The sequence below is a fragment of the Sprattus sprattus genome (assembly GCF_963457725.1).
Source record: "Sprattus sprattus genome assembly, chromosome: 14".
In the NCBI taxonomy this organism is placed as follows: domain Eukaryota; kingdom Metazoa; phylum Chordata; class Actinopteri; order Clupeiformes; family Clupeidae; genus Sprattus; species Sprattus sprattus.
The window spans coordinates 19,414,797-19,437,296 of NC_137912.1; the positions used below are offsets into that span (position 1 = coordinate 19,414,797).

Sequence of the window (22,500 nt, forward strand, 5' to 3'; positions counted from 1 at the left end):
TTTCGTTCCAGAGGGAGATAACATTAAATAATCGCTAGTCACAGCATTAAATAAACATTGGATAAGGCATCTGCTAAAGATAATAGTTAATTAAGGGTTATTACAGGGTAAATATAAATGAATACTGTATAAGTAAACAGACACAGTATTATGATATACCAACACACACTGTAATTATATAATCATTGTGTTTACATAAAGTATATAAGCACAAAATGCTGAGGTTACTTCTGGTCTACTGAGACTAGTCTGCATATATTTACTAAATATTTGGAGAAGGGGGAAACACCTGCCAACCCCTTTACCTTTGACTCCTCCTGCGGACTCAAGCAACACCCTCAAGTAACCTTGTTGCCATGACAGCATAGTGTGTGTGGAATTTGAGGAATGAGAGTGATTTAGAGTGTGGGAAAAGCAGGACCCCTCTGCAAGGCTCTTGATTAAATCCTTTCCATTGTTGCCTGGTGTTATGACTGAACTTTCCCTGCCCCTAGCCATTGCGTAACGCAAACATCTAAACAGCTAGATTAAATATCGTGTATGGATCTCATATGAGTGTGGTGGTTGTGATGAAGGCTTTATGGTATATATGTATGTGCTATTCTGTGTATGTCTATGTGAATGTTTGTGTGCATGTTTGTGTGTGTGTGTGTGTGTGTGTGTGTGTGTGTGTGTGTGTGTGTGTGTGTGTGTGTGTGTGTGTGTGTGTGTGTGTGTGTGTGTGTGTGTGTGTGTGTGTGTGTGTGTGTGTGTGTGTGTGTGCGTGTGTGGGGGCTGCAGATGGGGGGGCTGCATAAAAAGGGGGCAAAAAGACTAGCAAAATTCTGCTCTGCTTCAGCCATCATTGGTAGCAAGCAAATATGGAGACGAAGATGTTTTGTTTTTCCTTGACTCTTGAGTGTTACATTATTAAGAGAACTGGTAAACGTTTGTAAGCCTATCAGACCTGTCACCCTGTCAAAGACTCTTCCCAAAGTATTTAGTTCCTGTAACTTGTCGCTTGTCTTTTGGATCCAAATAAAAGCAATCAAATGTGTGTGTGTGTGTGTGTGTGTGTGTGTGTGTGTGTGTGTGTGTGTGTGTGTGTGTGTGTGTGTGGGTGTGTGTGCTCTTGTGTTTGTCATACTTGAGGACCATTTTAGAGGGGGTGGGGTTTAGTGGAGTAGGTCTGATGTACACCTGTGCTCACCAATCAAAAAGTTGGCTCTTGATGCTGACTGGCCGAACTGCTGCTCCATGTATTTGGCCTTGAATGTGAGCAGACCAATGAAGGAGTTGAACTTCAGCACAGCCCCACACAGCAACAGGAAGTAGGTGGGCGTGGTCACGAGGCGTTTCAGAGAGGGCAGGAAGCCTGGAAAGGGGAGCATGCATGTACAGACATACAGGTAAACACAACCACACATGCACACACACACACACACACACACACACACACACACACACACATACACACACACACACACACACACACACACACACACACACACACACATACACACACACACACACACACACACACAACCACACACGCACACACACACACATACACAGACACACACACACACACACACACACACACACACATACACACACACACACACACAACCACACACACGCACACACACGCACACACACACACACACACACACACACACACACATCCACACACACACACAAAACCATACACACATGCACACATACACACACACACACACACACACACACACACACACACACAAACACAAAACCATACACACATGCACACACAGAGAGACATGCACATAAGCACAGACAAATACACACATTCACAGACATATACACATCACAGATATACCCAAACATTAATGCACACACATCCACACCCACATATAAGTATAGAGTATAGAGGTCAAATATCTCAGACTCAGACTTTGCAAGGGCTTGTACACAGCGGTGGAGGGTAATTCTGTGTGACCTGCTGGGCATCTGATCAGGAGGAGACTAAATCCCCTCTCACAATCCTAAGACATTTCACAATCTGCCCTCTGGTGTGTCACACAACCAAATTATTATTATCAGCACAGCCACCATCGTTTGTCACTCAACCAGATTACTATTATCCGCACAGCCTCCACCATGTGGAACCCAGTCACATTACTATTATCAGCCACCACTAAAGGTCTCAGTCTTTCTATTGTATTTTATTACATTACCAGTATGCATTTATATAGCTAACTGGTGGGGGTAACTTTTTCGCAAAGTGGACCTTTTTGGGATACAGCAGGCTATGGCTAGCAGACTGGGGAGGTGAAGATGCCCTACATAAGCAAATAGTTTTTGCCTGTCTTTGAGTGAGTCAAATGGCTCGCCCAAGTGCTTTGAAGCAGTGCTTGTCGTAAAAACATGGTTTGAATTAAATATCATCTTCATTTCCAGCCCCCACACCCCCCTCCCTTCGATATAACACATATCTATAGTGGCATCATTCCCAAAGGCCACATCACCTTGTGCCGAGCCAAAAACAATTTTGATAAAGAATAGAATTTTGATAAGAATAATTAATAATAATAATCTGCCTGACTGAACATGAGTTTGGTTACTGGAAAACAGAGGAGAGGAGGTTGCCTTTAGCGACTGCGGCCAGCTTGACCTCGTTGCCATCGGTGCCCGGTGTGGATGCCTTGGGCAGGTTGTAGGGGTTTGCAGGCAGCTCGCCCTGCTTAGGCAGCGAGCGGGGCAGGAACAGGAAGGGGATGCCTGACACCAGCATGATGACAGCCGACACAAAGAAGCCGAGCCACCATGCCCCCACCCACCTAGCATCCTTAGGAGTGATGGTCACACTCTCTGGAGGATGACACACACACACACACACACACACACACACACACACACACACACACACACACACACACACACACACACACACACACACACACACACAGATGCACACACACACAGATACACACATATGAACATGCAGTCACAGATTCAGTATATCCACACTCTTTTTGAGTAACTCCTACAGTACAAAAGGGACATCTCAATGTGGACTATGAGTACTTCTTACCAACATCAACAAATCCGATATCCACATAGAGTCTCGCACACATGGAACCCAACAGGAACCCAAACATGGGGCCCAGCAGAGTGATGGTCTGCAGACAAGCTGTGGAGGAGACGGACAGAGAGGCTAATGCTATAAGACGTCACTGGGGCTCTTAGCACTAAGACTAGCCCTAGCTGTGGAGGAAGCACAGAGAGACTAAGGCTGTAAAAAGTCACAGGGGATCCTAGCACTCTCACTAACACGAGCATTAGCACTCACACTAACACTAACACTTACACTAACACTAACAATAACTTTAACACTAGCTGAAAGAGAGAGTGTAGAAAGACTTGCCAATGTAGAAGGCTGAGTTTTCGGCCTTGGCGTAGTCATCAATGTAGGAGATTCCTAGGGGGGTGACAGGGGTTTCCCCAATGCCCCTTAGGGCATTCCCCAAAAACACATAGATCCACATGTGTGATCCCACTTCTTTCTCACACTCTAGGGAGAGACCACACATACACACAAATACACATTGACAAAAAAACATTCAGTTTCAGAAGGCTTGTTGCTCTACACAGATTATCACTGGTTTATGTCCAGTAAACAACTGTAATGTTCAACAGAAACTGAACAAACATGGGTAAGCATTGCTAAGTAACATTACTAGGCAACCACTGTTGCTATTGTACAGTAACACAAATGGACCCCAGTGTCTGGAGGGCTGCTACCTGCGGTCATGTCCTGGGAGATCTCGATCTTGACCTCTGGGTAGTCCAGTGCAGCTGTGGGGTCTAGACAGGGACTAATGCTCACACTGTTGTTCTCCCAGCCCTGGATCACCGTGTCAAACTTATACCTGCACACACACACACACAAACACACACACACACACACACACACACACACACACACACACACACACACACACAAACACACACACACACACACACACACACACACACACACACAGCAGGTCAGCAAAACCACAGAGGAGTCCCCATAAGATTCATGCACTGAGAAGCTCTAGAGTGTTTTTGATGAAGGCACTTCTGCACGCTGTGCATAAAAAACATGCAAGCAATGGATGGTAGCATCCAGTGATTGTAGGTTGATTTCAGGTTCTTTCCATGTATGGGAAGGAGCCTTGAAAAATATTTTAGGTATAGGTACAGAGCTGAGTAATGTGCTAACCCCACCTCATGACTCATAAGGAGACACGCTAATTGCTAGTCTTAGCTATAACTTAGCCTCCATGCTAGCATACTCTTCTTTCTGTGCCTCCAGGCTCAACCCCAGTGTGGGAGTTTTCTTGGCACTCGTACCGTCCCATGAAGAAGTGAGGCAGTCCAGTCAGCGCCGAGCCCACTGCCATAAGGAAACAGCCCATCCCGATCAGACGAGGGCGGTGCATCTTCGCCCCAAAGTGACTCACGAACGCCAGGAAAAGGAGATTACCTGCATGGAACACATCTAGAATGTTTAATTGTTACTGCAATCAAAGTCATTTTCTTACAAGGATTCCTTTTTGATTTTTGTAAATGCATGTTAATTATCATCACCTTTGATTTGGGATTTTTCAAATACTCCAAATTTGAATGTGTACCCCCTTATATGAATTGAACTAATCCAGTCAGAGAGTTACTCAACCTGGACCACAACACTGAATCTCTGAAGACTGACATCTAATACTGAGTTTTACACATAGACTCTAAGTCGTACCCATCTCAAAGCTGCCATCAATGAGGCCGATGAGAGAGCTGGAGAGGTCAAAACGTCTCTCGATCTGTGTGATGGCGCTCTTCATGTAGGTGCCTGACAGCGCTTTGGAGAAGTAGGCAAAGGACAGAGCTACAATGAACATCTGACCAAAACAAAACAGAGGAGAGGAAAGTGAGACAAGAGGAGGAAAATACAAAGCAAGTAGAAAATAAAGAATGTCTCTCTTCTCTTCTGTTCTTCTTGTATTAGGCGTTTTATGTGTTTCAGTGTTAGGAAGTCTGAGAAAGACAACCTGGTACCAACAAGCCAGAGTAGGTGGACTGCTCATTCCATGACTTAAAGAAGCCCCAGATGATGATTTTGTCAATATAAACACCAGTACTTATGTGTTTCATCACAGTTCAGGCATATCATTTAGGTTACCGCTCTAGAAACACATTTAAGTCCAGTACCTTGCTAGGGTGTTTATCTCTGTGTTTACCCAGTTACCAAGGCAACAGTTGGCATGAAATGGGCTGTTTTTTTGTTAACTCCACAGCCGGCTGCTGCTGGTGGTGGTACTGGTGGTGAATTCTGACCTTTAGCGTGGAGCAGCAGGCTTCTCCCCGGGCCTTCTTGTCCGCCACATAGAGGACCTCTCGGCTTGTCAGCCTGTCCTCGTCTGCCACCACACTCATCTTTACTACAAACGGGAGGAGGAGAAAGGGGGTCATTAAGGTCAGACAGCTGTGAACTCTGACGTTTCAACTTTCACTTACTCTCAGGACAGCTGTGTAAGGCACTCTGCTCTTGCATAAATAACAAACAGAGCTATTGGTTCCAGAATTCCAGAAAAATTTGTTTCCAGTTCCCTGAGAACCTATTGCAGCTCAGAAGTTCTGCTTCAAGGCACCAAGATCAGATTTGACTTTCTTCTATTCCTTTGGTGAATCTAAGTACAACCACAATATAATTGTAGAAGTACATGTGAAATGATAATTAAGGAATAGATAAGGAATGAGTTTTCAGTCTCTCCCTCTTACGTTGAGTTACACACACATTGAGCGACCTGTTACATACAGCCATTGCCAAGTTTACTCTCAGCTGATGACGGCCACCCCTCCCTCCTTGTCCCAAACTTCACTCTACGGCAGACCATAGCCGCACACTGGGAACTCTCAGCCTACAGAGTCTACATATCAAATGCTATGAAGTAGCTGTCTGACCCTGGCCCCCCTGAACATGAGCCCCTCTGGGTTTTACCCCCCCCCCCCCCCCTTACTCTTGCCCAGCTCTCAGAAACAAACAATAGGCCCTTCTCTGGCGCTCAGGACACTGTTACGCTCCCTGTCAGGTAGGAATGTGCGCCGACCCAGAAAGCCACAACATCAAATCACGACCTTACCGGCACCGGTGCCCGATCCGACAGGTTCTGTTCTGGGTCACTGGCTTCCTCCTGTCCACTCAGAACTCACAGTATGGCAGCAGGCGTCAGCTGAACAGCGGCCCCTCCATGTCCGAGGTCAGGTGCCGAGCCGAAACCATCGCTGTCATGAGTCTGTAACCGAGGAAAAAGAGAGGGATAGACAATCAGAGAGAGAGGTAGAGAGGGGGAAGCTGGCGGTCTGGTTCACTAGCGACTACTCATGTTTTCCGCCTGAGGAGCTGAGAGCTTTGGCTAGTTTCAGCGCTTTTTACTTGATAATCCCACCGCCTGCTCTACCCCTAATAACTCCCTCTCCCTCCTTCCCTCCCTCCCTCCCTCTTTCTCTCTCTCTGCCTCCCTCTTTCTCTCTCTCTCCTTTTCTCTCCCTCTCCCTCCCTTCCTCTCTCTCTCTCTCTTTATCTTTCCCTCTCTCCTCTCTCCCTCACTGGGTTATCCCAGTTTCATTCAGCACTGACAGACCGAGAAGCCACCATACACATACACACATACACATAGACACACATACACACAGACACAGACACACACACACACACACACACACACACACACACACACACACACACACACACACACACACACACACACACACACACACACACACACACACAAACAAACACACAGACACACACAAACACACACACACACAAACACACACACACACACACACACACACACAAAGTCACACACACACACACACACACACACACAAAGTCACACACAGACACGCACACACATACACAGAGACACACACACGCACACAGAGCAAAAGGATCCTCTTTTACTCATTAGCAATCCGGAGCACAGAGGGAGGTGCGGTGGCCCAGGTCAGAGTCATGCCAGGATGCACAGTGTCTGGCATGGAGGACAAACAATTTCCCACAATTCCCTCCCGTTCAGAGATCAGTGGTCAACCCAGCTAGCTTCTAAGCTCCCTCTTCTCTTCTTCTATTCTGTCTTGCTATTCTGTCTTTTGTTTTGTCAGGGAAGTTTTGTGTTTTTTCCCGACTGCTCAGTTAAAACACCTTGCTCACAAGATTCAGGAATTAATTTTATAGACAATTTGACCCTTTCATGGAATTGCAGAGAATAGCACAGAATTGAGCCAGATAGGGCAGTTTACAACGTCTCCCAACAACCTTGAGGCCCTTTGATAGGCACTCAGCCCCTGTACAGAGCGGACAAGAGGAATACAACAAGAACCAAAACAAGTGCCCCAACAAGAACCAAAACAAGTGCCACAACAAGGATACTTCTGGAGTGACGCACAGCCAATCATCTGCACTCTGCAGTCAATTGGAGATTGTGAGACTGGTGTTTCTGACACTGGACGAGATGACAATCCAAAGACAGGCACTGCAGATACTACAACCACCAGTAGTCAACGAGGGCACTACAATCACCAGCAGTCACCGAGGGCACTACAATCACCAGCAGTCACAGAGGGCACTACAATCACCAGCAGTCACCAAGGACACTACATTCACCAGCAGTCACCAAGGACACCACAATCACCAGCAGAGTCACGGCAGATACTACAATCACCAGCAGTCACCAAGGATGCTACAGGCAGACCAAGGACCCCACTCCCCCCCCCCCACAGACACACACACTCATATGGAATGGAGGAGCTGGTGTGTGTTGGGACTAAACTCTCATGCTCCATCTCAGCCAGCCCACAAGTCCAGCTAGTGGCTTCAGTTCCTCTACTGTCCTAGCGGGGAACAGCTGACTGGGCAGTAATGAACACAGTGATTTGGCTTTGATCACAAATGGGGTTAGTGGCTTGACAGTGAATGACAAAGGATTCATTTAGGTTATCACGGAATCTACTATGCTTTTCCCAAGGTGAGTAAAACGTGTGTCTTCCAAAGGTATCTTCCATTATGCTCCCTTTTTCTGTTTATAACTAGATTGCACGTCTTAATGTGGGGGTAAACTAAATCAGTAACTACAAAACCATTTTGGGTGCCTGTCCAGTGCTCCTCAAAAAAGAAGATTTCCCTGGGCCTGAAAATAGCTAGTTTCATATCTCTAATGTAAATGTGTCATCATTGTAATAGGCAGATTCATAAGAGATCTTTTTGTCTTCTTTCCAGAAGTTTAGCCAGATATGATATTCGCCTGTTTTCATGACGCTGATTAGGCAGGTTGATTTGTACCTTGTTACCAAACCTCCCTGCTGTACTGTGCTGAGTTCTGGTGATGATACTATTATTCCTTCGTAGTCTAGGGGACATCGAGTGAATTTGTCTTCTTTACACCGTGTTTCCAGTGATATCAGTATGTCAATACCTTTAATGTTCTCCTTTACATTTCAGGCAAACAGAGGATGAGTTCAGGCCCTGAACATTTTGTGTTCCAATGGAGGACATAAAAAACAAATTACAACAATGACATTTTCGCAATGATACAAACCTTTCCGAGAACCAAACTGCTTCAGTGCATTCCATATGATTTAGAGTAGATGTACTGAGCAGCTGTTTGATCTCACCCATCTGAAGTGCCTCCTGTTCTCTCAGCGCCTCTGCATTACTGTGCTCCAGTCTGGGGTCTCTTTGGGCGAGGTGTGATGGGCTCAGCTGTCAGCCAGAGGAGGTGGTCTGCCCAGGTGGAGGATGGCTTAGAGGATGGTGGTGGAGTGTTTTATATGGAGGGTAGCAGCCTGGGCTAGCGGTGCGGTAAAGGGGGTGACGGTCAGGTCTCTCTCTTTCTCTCTTTCTCTCAGTCTGTTCTCCCAGTGAGGCTTAGGCAGAGGGGACCAGTGCTCTGTGCTTTCCCTGCTCTTTCTCTCTCTCTCTCTCTCTCTCTCTCTCTCTCTCTCTCTCTCTCTCTCTCTCTCTCTCTCTGTCTCTCTTTCTTTCTCTCTGCCTCGCTCTCTCTTTCTCTATGTCTCTTTTTCTCTCTTTGTGTCTCTCTCTGGTGTCTCTGCTCCCAGTGTGTTTTTAGGCAGAGGGGACCGGGGCTCTGCTGAGAACTGGAGGCCAAACAAAAGGGTGCTACACATTTCTATTCCAGCCGCATGCCAACCGAGAGGAGGAGGCCAACGCTGTGACAGATGCCTTTCAGAAGAGGGCTCTTTGTGTGTGTGTGTGTGTGTGTGTGTGTGTGTGTGTGTGTGTGTGTGTGTGTGTGTGTGCGCGCGCGCGCAAGGACAGGAGGGGTAGCTAACAGGGAGACACACTTTTCAGATGGATTTGTGTGTGTGTGTGTGTGTGTGTGTGTGTGTGTGTGTGTGACAGGGGTATAGAGGGCAGTTTTCCTCCCTGCCCTGCCCTTCTGGGGCATGCTTTTGCTGAGCTCCCTGTAGTGGCCAGCCAAAAAGCAAAAGCTGGCAGACTTAATATATGATTGACGCAAAATGTAATTGTTTGCCAAAAAATGCATAAAGAGCCAGAGGGTCAAGGAAAACCCTTTAAAGTGTGACTTAAGTTTGAACACTGATATTTGATTTCTTTGACGTTATTTCCATTCAGAAATGCTCCACAGCTTTGTCCTCTCTGAACTGCCACCATTGCTGGTTACAAAACTGAACCAGGGAACACTGTACCCCCATTGTTTTAGTGCTCCCACTGTTTCTGCGCACTCACGTGCACATTCTACACACACACACACACACACACACACACACACACACGCACACATTCTGGCAGGGTTGGTTGCCTGGTTGCCTGGAGTACAGAGTAATTGGCATAGTTGCCAGCATGCGGTGTGTAAGTAGGGTGCCGACACATTCAGTAGTGTCCGGCTGATCTGGGATCAGCTGGAGATGTATTAGAGTAAAAGAGTGATAGTGGGGAAGGTGGACCTCCCTGTGTTTCAACTGAGTTATGTGTAGAGCAAGGTAATAACTGTAATAAATCAACACTGAGATCATGGTGCACATACTGATGAAAATGTATATCTCCACTGCCACTACGGACAAAAGTGTCTGCTTAAATGAGTAAATGTAAAAAGAGTTTTGGCAGGCGGTGAAACAAGATGCAATCAGTGACCAACCCCAAATGTTTAAGGATGCAATTTGCAGATTCTGATGTCAAAAGTCATTGCTCTTCATTCCGTGTCAGATTCAGATTCATTTTAGTTTCTTTACCCCAGAAATGTCTTGTTTGGGCAAGGTGCTCACAACGTGATGTTCATAGAGTGGATGCCCAGGGAGCGTACTTTCTGATGAAAATTCTGATGAAAATGTACACCGGTGTACTGGATAAAAGTATCTGCTAAATTAACTAATGCGAACAAGGAGAGGTGAACTGGTTTTGGATCTGCTGATCTAGGAGGGTTGCGGAGTAGGGAGAGGGGAGGGGGGGAACTCAAGCAGCTTTGCCACAATGCAGGGAGTTTAAGGGATTAGAAGTTAATAACTTCCACATTCTTGCACTGCACAGACAGGGGAAAACACCATGTCAGCTCACATGGGTCGATTGCTTGATTTAATTATTAAATGAATTACTTGTGAAATGTATTTGAACTCATATTTTTACATTTTCCCTCTGTATGTGGATCAAAGGTCAAACTTGACTTGGACTGAAACGTGTTTTACTCGTCGGGCAATAGGCTGAACATGTAGCAGAAACAATAATTTATTTTGACATTTGTTGGTTATTTTCATTTATTCATGTCATATTTCTCTTTATCATTCAGGATGTTTGAATGTATACAAAGTGCTTTTCCATAGTTTTGAACAACACCCACATAAGCGATATTAGCTGCTATGCGTTTGTGAACAGCACCACCCTGTGGTGATTTTATAACACTACACTCTACACTTTCACTCAGCACAAGCATTTTATCTCAATCACAAAGAAAAAAACTAACAAGTAAAAACTATGTTACCAATGCTTTGAACGATGGAAAAACATATTATTAATACAATAATTTAATTGAAGTATTATACTATACACCAGTATTACAAAAGTTCTATGAAGCAGCAGTGAGCAGTCATTTACAAATGTAATCAGAAACATGACATTTTAAACTTGAATTACAAAAAAAAAAGAAACATGACATTTCAACTCATGAAAGACAGCAAAACACTTAAACAGCAACATTCATTCAGAGAATAAAAAACACCATCAAACATTTTAACGTATATCAACTATCACGCTACGCCTCTGATATGTACTGTAAGAGCTGTAAGAAATATTTCAAAAGTGAAATTGCAGCTGACCTTGCACAGCAACAAAGAAGAAGATATGTAACCATGGAAATTAACCGGCAGTGCTGATTGGCCAGTTATGGCTGTGAATATACCTATTTTGAGTACTTTTAATGATGATTGGCCGGGCCAGACCAAATGGATGCAATTTTCAGTTTTTGTTGTGAAAAGTCATTGCTCTTCATTCTATGGATATCTCTGCCAGATTCACATTCTTTTTCAGTTTAGTTTTAGTTTCTTAAAATTTCCCGGGATAAATTTGGAAATAAATGAAAGAAATAAAGAACCATGTCACAGTTGTCAACAGTTTGGTTTTTGACAACATAAAAACTACACATTGCACCTTTCACTGTGAGTCCTTCCCCTAGGCCCCTTCAGATGGTGGTCTCCCTCTCCAGCTCTTCTTTGCTCTTGCCCTCGTCAGGGCAACCGTTGGCCCCCTGCCCCTTGGCCTGGGTCTTCAGAGCCAGCTTCCTGTGCCGCTTGACCAGAGTGCGGTACAGCACACCCCACAGAAGGTAGGACAGTGCATAAAGCCCGTAGATCAGCCCCAGGAAACGTGCTCTGTAGGAGATAAACAGTATGGAGAGATGGTGAGGCAATGCGTATGTGATAAAGATCAGTACCAAGACAGATGGTGAGGCAGTGTGTATGTGATAGAGATCAGTATGGAGAGAGATAGTGAGGCAGTACACATATGCTACAGATTAGTCTTTATGTCGTACAACACAGACTTTAAGCACAATTCTGATAGCTTTATAGAGCGTCGGGTTCTCAAGTATACATGTGATTTTGATGATTGCTGTAATTTCTCAATTTGAGACGAGTCATTGTATTTGTTTACATTTCTCATGCTCTGAACTCAACCACTCTTCTCTCACCTGAAAGCAAATGTGTCGTAGAGTCGGCATGCCCCCTGACCCCCACACCGTTTGCTTCCCCACTTCAGACACGTCTGGTCTATCAGCGCCCCAAAGTAGATGGGCGGAGGGATTCCACCTGCAGAGGGGGTAACACAGATCACAAGCGTCACAGGTGCTCTTCAGTGCATCTCCAGCTCCAGTCTCCTAATGACCTAGAGACAGTGGGGTCTCTAGTCTCCTAATGACCTAGAGACAGTGGGGTCTCTAGTCTCCTAATGGCCTAGAGACAGTGCAGTCTCCAGCCTTCTGAAGACCTAGAGACAGTGGGGTCTCCAGCATTCTGAAGACCTAGAGACAGTGGGGTCTCCAGGAATCGCCACGTTCATTTACAAGTGTCTGCACTAGCTTAACACCAATATGTGTGTGTGTGGTGTTATGCCCATGAATGTGCTATAAAAGTATTGGATGGGGATAGGGAGGAAAAAAAACCTGCACAGGCATTGATTTAACTTTATTGCTACAGAAAAACTAAACCATAAACCTAAACCATTAACCATTATATGAACTATTACCCATTAACCATCTACCATTAACTAAACCATTCTCTTCAGTGAAATTAACTTTATTTGCGATGCACATTTAAAAACAACAGGACTTGTACCAAAGTGCTTTCTAGTCAAGGTAAATATATTGATGATACATTTATACAAGAATTAAGTAAAGACATTAACAACTCACACAAATAAAAGAATACAAAATAAATAAATAAATAAATACCACAAAGAAAACCTAATAGAAGAACAAAATAAAAAGGAACTTCTTGGTCCTAAGTGCAGGTGCTGCATTTTGGCGACTTGCAGTTTATGAAGTGACATCCGGCCTATGCCTGAAAGTAATGCATTACAATAGTCCTGTCTGGAAGATATAAAAGCGTGGACAATCTTCTCACAATCTTTAGGGACAGAACATTTCACACTTTAGCTATTGTTCTCAGTTAGTTGAACAAAGCACTAACCACATAATATATTCTAATTCTGAGTCAAAGAAAACCCCAAGGTAGGGATGCAAATTATCGATTAATTCATTAATCATTAGTTGATAATCTTATCGATCGACTTTCGATTAATTGATAAGCGGCGTTTTTCACCTGAGTTTCAGTGCTTCAATAGGGCCTTTAAAAATAGGCCCTATTATTATTATATTACATTACATTATGATAATTCTATTATACATTCCTCAAGTAATTATGCATTAGGAAAAGAAAGCAGAAAAGTTTTTTTATGGTATAACAAAATCCATTCATTAATTTAAAAAAAAAGAAATAAATTATGGACTGGCTCAGTTCTTGCATTTGAAACAGACATAAAACAAAAAAGAATAGAAGAAATTAAATAGAGCCAAACAGAATATTATTGAGCCTATAGATTATGAAGAAACTGCATCTAGGCTATTACAAGCTAAATAGCCAACACAACTCTCTGAAGTTTAACTCGCGCTCACGGTAGTGAGGGATAGAGTAACTTTACCTTCTTAATGACAAGCCATCAGGCAAAGGTAAGCTAGCCCGCTAACGAGCTAGGTATCTAATCATTAAGCCTGAGTGAGCTAGTCCGCTATCAAGCTAAATAGCCAACTCAACTCTTACTTACTTACTTACTCTCATGAGCCAAACTCGCGGGCACACGTTAGCGCGGGAGTAGACAGAGATATTCACATTCATAGCAAGGTGAGCTAGCCCGCTAACGAGCTAGGTAGCTAACTCTATGAAGTCTCAGTGAGCTAGCCCGCTAACGAGCTATTAGCTAACCTGAGTTTTAAGACTATAAGCCATAACTCGCGGCAGTAAGCGAGAGAAGGTATAATACAGTGTAGCTGTGATTTTTAGGTTGACAAGGTGAACTGGTGGTGCCATGCAGGACAGAAGCATGCACGGTGTTCAAATGGTAACTGAGTGAGCTAGTGGAACTATTGTATTTCAATACCGCATTACACAGAGAACATTTGTTTTCAACCGGTCTCTCGCGCTAGCGCCCTCTAGCGATTAATCGTGATTAATACATTTTGATCGAGCAACCTCTTAATCGACAATTAATCTAAAGTCGATTAATCATTTGCATCCCTACCCCAAGGTTCTTTTACGACAGGCTTTTGACATGGTGAAAATGTACCAAGTACAGTGCTAATATCTGCACTGACAGAAGAGGAACCAAACATAATAACTTCTGTTTTGTTTTAATTAAGGTTCTGGAAGCTATCACTAGGGTTATCCATAATATAAAAAGAGGTTTTAAACTGTCATGTTCAGACTGATAAGGGAAAGAAATCATCGGCATAGCAATGATCAGAATTCCCATGCTTCCTGAATATCTATCCAAGGGCCAATAAATACTGAGAATAGAAGGGGACCTAAAATTGAACTCTGAGGAACTCCACACGAGAGGGGGGCAACATGCTGCATCAGTACTCATTCTGACCTATGATTTGTTCATGATGTCAAGGACATTTCTACCAACAACAGAAGACCTTTTAGAAGACGTTGAGTACTGCTTGCATTCAGTCCTTACCCAAAGTCCGGACTATCAGCGTCTGCATTCCCAAGGCCAAAGCCTTTAGATCAGGAGCTATGGATCTGAAACCGCAGTCATATTCACAGTTTAATATTATTAGACAATAACATGTAAGAATCCATTGTACAATTATAAATATGTGCATGGTTGGATGTTTTTGCAATCGATTATGTTATGATCACTGATTTACACGTATAGAGTTTCAGAAATGGATAATCATTTATATAAAGCTCATTATGAATTATTTAAGGGTTAAAAATGGTTATTCATTAATACGTACTTCATTACTGATAACAGCAAGTTTCCAAGTTTTTAATTATTTACACTAGATTTCTGTAGCTTGATGAGTTTATCTGCTTTCATGATTTCAAAGTAGTGTGAAACTGTATCTGTCCCTATTTATGTATTTCTGTTATACTGTATGTTGTCCCTCGTGGCACCAACAGGAGGAGATTATGCAAATACAATGACAATATAGGCTTTTCAATCCTTACCTAAGCAGAACAATGTAACCAGGTGTAGCCCCACAGGCCGACACGAACGCCCCCACCACAGACACGCCCATGTAAACCATGAACATGCTGTCGCAGTCGCCCTTGCGTGGGCACTGTCCCAGAGTGGCAGACAGGTTGGCTGGGGGCATTGCCACCTCGTCCACACACGTGCAGTTGTGGAAGATCTAGAGAAATACACACAGATGTGATAAGAGTCTAACCATACACATCTACATCCATTTATCAGATATGCCAATCATCACATGTGTAAGGATCCATTTTCCAGAACAACGACGGAACCGGGAGTGGGCGAAGGAATCTGCTCTTCGCTGAAATACATCATTTTATTAAAGGGCCCTGTCTCGGTAAACTTAATTAATCTGACTCCACTCAATTTAGAAACTAAGCCTGAGTCCCTGTTCATTTAATGCTTTCTTTTGGATGCATACAATCTGTTTTGACGAATAGCCTTATATAGGAAAAGTAGATTTTGGCATATTCCACGGACACAACCTCATTTTAGTTCTGGAGAATAGCTCAGAGGCTACAGTGCTGCTACGGGGCTTACCAGCATGATAGTACGAACCGATTCAGGGACATAGTGCCAGGCTGCTGCACGATCTCAGTATAACAATTCCGTCCAGTGCAGAGGCTGGACAGCAATCCACCGCTGTATAATACAATGGAACAGTTCTGCTGCAACTTGTGATGGATATAATTTATGTCAGTAGAGCCTATCAATACAAACCTTTATAAGATCCGTGGCAACAACCTGGGCAAGAAGCTGTTTGTTTAACCGGTTGTATGTGCAATGCTTTTTAAAATGAACAATGAACAGTCACTCTAAGCCCTCCTCCCACCACCATGATGGCTTAGAGCCCCTGGTAGTGGTGGCTTGGTCCCCTTAACCATGAATGTCAAGTGACGTCCTTGGAGGAGTCTGATACTAACAGAACCCAATGCTAATAGTGCTTACACTCGTGGTGCCTAATGCTATGAAGTCTGATGATAGCAGAGCGATATACTAACAGAGCCTGAAACTAGCGGTGCCTGATGCTAGAAAAGCATGATGCTAACATTGCCTCATGCTAGCAGAACCTGATGCTACCACCGTTCTGGCAAGTGCTTTAACTCCCAGATGGAGCACTCAAAGTGAAAAACAGCCTGTACTTGCTGCCCCTCAGCTCTGTGGGGATAAAGGCCTGCGCTGAAGAAGGGGTTGTGAATGGAGGCAGTTTGTAAAGCTGAGGCAGATGAATGGGGTGGACAGGAAAATTGTCTGAAAGGCTGGGCAGTGTTAATCACCCAAGACACTGAACACAAACGGCTGGACTGGAGAGGCTCCCAGGCGGTGATAGAGTAGTGCGTAGTGTTTTTGAGTGTGGTAGTGTGAGTGTGTGATTTATTTGGTTTTGTGTGTGTGTGTGTGTGTTATTGGTTTTGTTTAAGAGTGCACATGTCTGTGTGAGTTCGTAACTGCAAAAGTGGATGGAGCATCTGTACCTCAGATAAACTACATGCTGTTCATGTTTGAATACCATAGTTGTGTGTGTGTAGGTGAGTGTGTGTGTATGTGTGTGTGTTTGTAAGTATGTTTTGTGGACACATCCAAAGGTGTGTGAGGACTCACCATTTCTTTGCCGACTCCCGTTGAAGTCTGGCACCCTGCCAGGCATGGGCTGGCGTAGGTGATGCCGTTGTGAGCACACACTGGGTCCCAGTGCTTAATGGAGCAAGAGCAGCCCCTATTACACTGAGACAGCAGGTTACTCTGCTGATACGATAACTCAGGGACACTGAGAGAGGAAAAAGACTGGAGTTATTACTACAACTACTATACTACTGCTGCTACTACTACTATTACTAGCACTACTACTACTAATAATAATAATAACACTTCTGCTATTACTTCTACTACTACTAATAACACTACTGCTGCTGCTACTTCTTCTACCACTAACACTACTACTACTACTACTGCTACTGGTACAACTACCACACACACCCCTCAGCCCTTGTAGGCATTGTCACATTGCAGGAAGTACACACACACAAACACACACACACAGGCACATGTTGCTCACCCCTGGTAGTAGACTAGGAGTCCTGCCACCTGCACATTGTCACACTGCAGGGAGTACTTTGATACATACATACTGTACATCCATACACACACACACACACACTATGCTCACCCCTGGTAGCTGATGGTGAGCCCGGCGACCTGGGCATTGTCACACTGCATGAAGTACTGTGACAACATCAGGCAGAAAGAGATGAACGAGGCGCTGAGGGAGATACGTGCCGCTCCGAGCACGGTCAGTTTGAACCGCTTCATTATGAAGCCGCCCGTGATGATGCCCAGAGCCACTGCAGGTAGGTTCATTACGCCTGGAAGGGATCAGAAACCAGCATGAATTGATTTGATTTTTACTATAAGAGTTAAATGTTTTGTTTCTTTTGTTGTGTTTCTTATAGGATAGTTATGTGTGTGTGTGCGTGTGTGAGAGGGGGAGGGGGCTAACTTTATTGCCGTTTGTTTGCATTGTGTGTCTATAGCATGACTAGTTAACCAAGCCAAGGACTTTGACTTGGCTTAACCGGGTGAATGTTGAAACTCTTATCTAATCCTGTTTAAATGGGGTTTAATAGGCTTTACAATGCTCTCAGTAGACAGACCACAGATAAAAGGGCAGGTTTCTCCTCCTCCTACCTCCCTTGAGGAAGATGGTCTTTTAGGGGGACTGTTCCTATGAGGAAGATGGTCTTTTGAAGGGGACTGTCTGTATCTATGAGGAAGATGGTCTTTTAGGGGGACTGTACCTATGAGGAAGATGGTCTTTTAGGGGGACTGTACCTATGAGGAAGATGGTCTGTATCTATGAGGAAGATGGTCTTTTGAGGGGGACTGTCTGTATCTATGAGGAAGATGGTCTTTTAGGGGCACTGTACCTATGAGGAAGATGGTCCGTACATATGAGGAGAAAGGTCTTTTTGGGGGACTGTACCTATGAGGAAGATGGTCCGTACATATGATGAGGAAGGTCTTTTAGGGGGACTGTACCTATGAGGAAGATGGCCTTTGAGGGGGACTGTCCGTAGGTCTGCTCCATGAACTTGGGCTTGAAGGTGATCATGCCGATGAAGCCGTTAACCGCCACGAGCGAGGTGCAGATGATGAGGTTGTACACAGAGTTGCTGAATAACCTGCGCAGTGAGGGCAGAAAGTCTGCACGACAAACAGTGTGAGTCAGGAGGGATTCAGCACTGGATACATGCAAACATCATGCAGACACACACACACACACGCACACACGCACACACGCACACACACACACACACACACACACACACACACACACACACACACAAACACACACACACACACACACACACACACACACACACACACACACATATGCAGACACATATACATGTTTTTGTTCACATAGTTCAAATGTGTACTGATCCCATCACCATGATTATCAGCAACAGTAAGCATACTGTGTGATACAAAGTTCAATTACACTATTAGCTTTCTTTTCAAAGCTATTTCAATTTACTGTCACATAAGTCCTAGTGACAGTGCATATTTTGTATAGAGGTGGGGGCGCCACTGATTTGAAGGAAAGATAAACAAACCTGTCGTCCACAACAGCCAGTTTTTACCACAAAACATTGCATAATAATCCAGAATACATGAGTCACAAAAAAGTGAGCTACCTAGTCATCATCAGTGCTAGCTGTGCTGTTCTTGGTATTTGTAAGGCATGTCTATGTCTGTTGGCTTTTAGCTTGCTTGTTTTACACAAGGTTTAAAAGATTTAGAAGGTAAAGGTAAACCATGTTATAAAGAAAACCTTAAACCTCTCTCACCCTCTGCCTTTCCCATGGACAGACTCCCTGACAGCACTGTCCCCCCCCCCACACACACACATGCTATCTACACAAGGCGTTGGCATGAGATGTAGAAACTTTGCCCCTGTAAATGCTTCATGAGGATGAAAGGTCTCTGCATAGTTGTTGAACACACATTTCACATGCATCACATCACAGTTAACTCCTCATGAGTTAAATGGACTTCCCAACATATCTGTCTTTTTGACTACAGTTCAACCAAGGCCAACAAACCATACCTTTTGTTAGTGTTTTTAGGGAACCTTTCTCAGTTTTTAAGGAATTCTTCTCTAGTCAGTAGTTGGTGCTCAAAGATAAGTTGCTAAAAGCAACCAAGCATTTGATTCCTTAAGTCAAACATGAAGTTAGCCAACAAATGACTGCCTAAGACTAAGGCCGAATCTCGATTCTTCCCCTTGCCCCTTTTGCTTTGTCTTTGTCTGTGCAAGTGTAAGGGCCAAGGGCTGCAAAACTACCGTTTGAAAGCTTCAGTTAAGACCTACAATACTATGCATCGTACGTGTAGCACATTTCAGATCAAACCGAGTCATTATAAACATATAAAAAGTTGTGTAGATAGCTTTATTCATGTAAAATATTCCTCGCTTCAAGCAGCCATGTTTTTTTGAAAATTCCCGAACTGGTTTCACTATGTGCTCTGGGATAGCCCTTGGAGGAGCAAGTGAGCTCTCATATAATCTTAAAAATAAGGGGTAGATAGCCCTTAATCTTATCCCTTAATCTTGATCAAATTGGGTATTGAGACACCACTAGCTCTCACATGAACGCGCAATTTCAAGGGTAAGGGGGAAGATAAGGGGTAAGGGGAAGTATTGAGATTGGGCCTAACTCTCAGTAACCCCTACCTTTAGCCAGTGCTGTCATGTTAATGGGTGGTTCTTTCTCAGCAGTGGCCACCTCCTTGTTGTCCTCGTGGGGCAGGAAGGTGCCCTGGTCCTCGGCGGCCCCGTCAGCCATCTTTTTCTGCTTCTTCTCCTGCTTCGGTAGGGATTTGGGCAGGAACCAGAAGGGGATGCCGGCGAGGAGCATGACGGTGCCAGTGATGATGAAGCCCATCCACCAGGCCCCCACCCAGCGCGAGTCCTTATGGTTGATGGTCACCAAGTCTGAGGAGAGGGGGTCAAAGACAGCTCAGTCAATCTTATCATATCAGGACAAATCAGAACCATCCACCAGGCCCCTACTCAACGTGAGACCACATGGTTGATGGCCAACAAACATGAGAATTATTCCCACGGCAGGAACCATTTCAGGTTCAAAAACCTCTCTGTAGAAACAAACTATGGATATGCACTTAGGGAGCAACACATTTTGAAGTTAATTTGAAGGTAGTTCCACAGTGAAGTTTTAGCACCTTTTCGTTCAGTCAAGTTAAAAGAAAAATAATGTTTTAGAATGATTTAATCAGCAATGCGATGTCTGGAGACAGCATCATTTCAGTTCTAATTTATTGAGTAAATTAACGCACATGAGTTACCATGTTTATTTTGACAGCACCAATGGTTGGGATTTACTGGAGTGGGTCACTAAGCATCCAAGATCTGTTCTCTTATTTCTGCATAGGGACCCTTTGATTTTGTTTTCAGACATTAAATGGGTTAGCCTAACATGAGCCTGCATGTACCAAACTGAGGATGAACTTGGTCAACCGGTCAGACATTGGCAGGCTATTTGAGTTAATGCTTTACAGTGTGGCACAGTTTGTCTGCAAACATGCTGTTGTGTCCTCTCTTCATTCTGAGTATTAGTGTTTGAACACTTGCTATTGATTTAGCATTGCTACCTGAGAAAATGCTAATATAATTTTGTCTTCAAGGAAAATAAACAGATATGTAACATGAACACACCGTATTAGAAGCTGGGCTCGTAAAATAAAAGTTGCTTTTCATAGCCTGGTTTGATGTGTCATTGCTGATTGCCAGTGGCATTGTTAGGTCATTGTTGACAGGGCGCTAGCCCGGAGTATTTAAGCCTAACCTTGAATATTTCTGCCCTGACAATGGGGGTGTTTATAACAAAACAACAGAGAGACTATAAGACAGAGTGGAACTTGACCTGCAGCATCCGGAAAGGGGGGAGTAATTCAAGCGCTGCACAGTGTACACAAAGTTGGAAGACGTGCGCCCCACTCAGAAGCTCCATTTAAAATAAATCTTGCCTATTTCAAAATGAAACACTGCAACCGAGACAGAGCACCACAAACACCACCTCCCCCTCTCACAAATGCAGTTCCCTCTGGCTCTCCCTCTCAAAAACTTGATCATGGGTATAATTATTGGGTATGTACCAATGTATCGAATTGTGTTGATGCCAAAAAAAATCACGTTACTGCCAAATTTGTTAAGTAAAGGTCTCTCTCTGAGTCTCTCTCAGTTCAGTTACATTCAAATAGACTTGCTTTATTGACATGGCCTTAAGAAACAGTATTGCCAAAGCAAGCATGAGGAACAGATCATATACAAGGCTATATAGGGATAAAAAAGGTAACAACATTTTTTCTCACATGTAATCTTAATATTTAGGTAGATATACATCCCCAACCTACCAATGTCGTTCTCCCTGAAAAAATGCACAGCCAGTTAAGCCTAAAACAAACATTATTCAACTGCTTGCAATTCATTGGTGACCCTCTGCACAGTTTCTGACCGGAGGACTCCAGCCAAGGAGATAGCCATCTGCAGACACGCCACTGACCTCTGGCACTGTTTAGTACTGAGGCCTACATGCACAGACACCAGTGCTGTTGCTCCCTCTCTCTCTCTCTTTAGTACACATCAGACAAATCAACAGAGTTTTTCAGCGGCATCGATGATGGAGGAGTGCTGTGTCACAACTAATAGTATGTCTAAGGGTATTGGGTTAGCATATAGCTATCTATCGTATTGGTTAAGTGTATGGCTATTTATCGTATTGGTTTAGCATAAGGCTATCTATCGTATTGGTTTAAGCATATGATTATCTATTTTATTGGTTTAGAATATGGCTAGCTATCGTATTGGTTTAGAGTATGGCTATCTATCTTATTGGTTTAAAATATGGCTATCTATTGTATTGGTTTATCATATGGCTATTTATTGTATTGATTTAGGATGCGCTAATAAAGCCTGTATTGTGACCTGTATGTGGTGAAGTGTTGGATTGAAAAACAATAATCTGATGTTGTCTTGGAATGCCCTGAACATGGAGCGTCATACCTCCAAATCTAGACAAAATGAAAGGAGGAGGACTTACCAAGGTCGACAGCACCGATATCCACATAGATCTTTGCACAGTAAGACCCCAGAAGGTAGCCAAACACTGGGCCCATGATTCCCACTGTCTGTA

The 22,500-nt window shown here is 43.9% G+C and overlaps 3 protein-coding genes across 3 annotated transcripts in view; all 3 read right to left on the reverse strand.

The window, feature by feature from the left end:
- LOC308375552 (uncharacterized protein) overlaps positions 1-3,506 on the reverse strand; it is a gene marked incomplete at both ends in the record, with an annotated part of 22,936 nt that extends 19,430 nt beyond the window's left edge. The window contains 4 exons of the mRNA XM_080851718.1: positions 1,190-1,354; positions 2,608-2,829; positions 3,053-3,151; positions 3,386-3,506. Of these exons, the coding sequence (XP_080707844.1) occupies positions 1,190-1,354; positions 2,608-2,829; positions 3,053-3,151; positions 3,386-3,506 (607 nt within the window). The remainder of the gene's footprint in view (positions 1-1,189; positions 1,355-2,607; positions 2,830-3,052; positions 3,152-3,385) is intronic.
- Positions 3,507-3,697: 191 nt separating this feature from the next.
- Positions 3,698-5,430, reverse strand: LOC308375553 (solute carrier organic anion transporter family member 1C1-like; the record flags this gene model as incomplete). The annotated part of the gene is made up of 4 exons (XM_080851719.1): positions 3,698-3,890; positions 4,357-4,489; positions 4,754-4,895; positions 5,332-5,430. 4 exons carry the CDS (start codon positions 5,428-5,430, stop codon positions 3,698-3,700), a joined length of 567 nt encoding a protein of 188 aa, XP_080707845.1.
- A 6,278-nt stretch (positions 5,431-11,708) lies between these two features.
- Positions 11,709-22,500, reverse strand: part of slco1d1 (solute carrier organic anion transporter family, member 1D1) — a gene marked incomplete at both ends in the record, with an annotated part of 15,682 nt that continues 4,890 nt past the window's right edge. Inside the window, 9 exons of the mRNA XM_080851283.1 lie at positions 11,709-11,898; positions 12,216-12,333; positions 14,762-14,826; positions 15,259-15,443; positions 16,889-17,054; positions 17,454-17,649; positions 18,323-18,487; positions 20,022-20,282; positions 22,408-22,500. The exon at positions 22,408-22,500 is cut by the window's right edge and continues 6 nt beyond it. Of these exons, the coding sequence (XP_080707409.1) occupies positions 11,709-11,898; positions 12,216-12,333; positions 14,762-14,826; positions 15,259-15,443; positions 16,889-17,054; positions 17,454-17,649; positions 18,323-18,487; positions 20,022-20,282; positions 22,408-22,500 (1,439 nt within the window). The remainder of the gene's footprint in view (positions 11,899-12,215; positions 12,334-14,761; positions 14,827-15,258; positions 15,444-16,888; positions 17,055-17,453; positions 17,650-18,322; positions 18,488-20,021; positions 20,283-22,407) is intronic.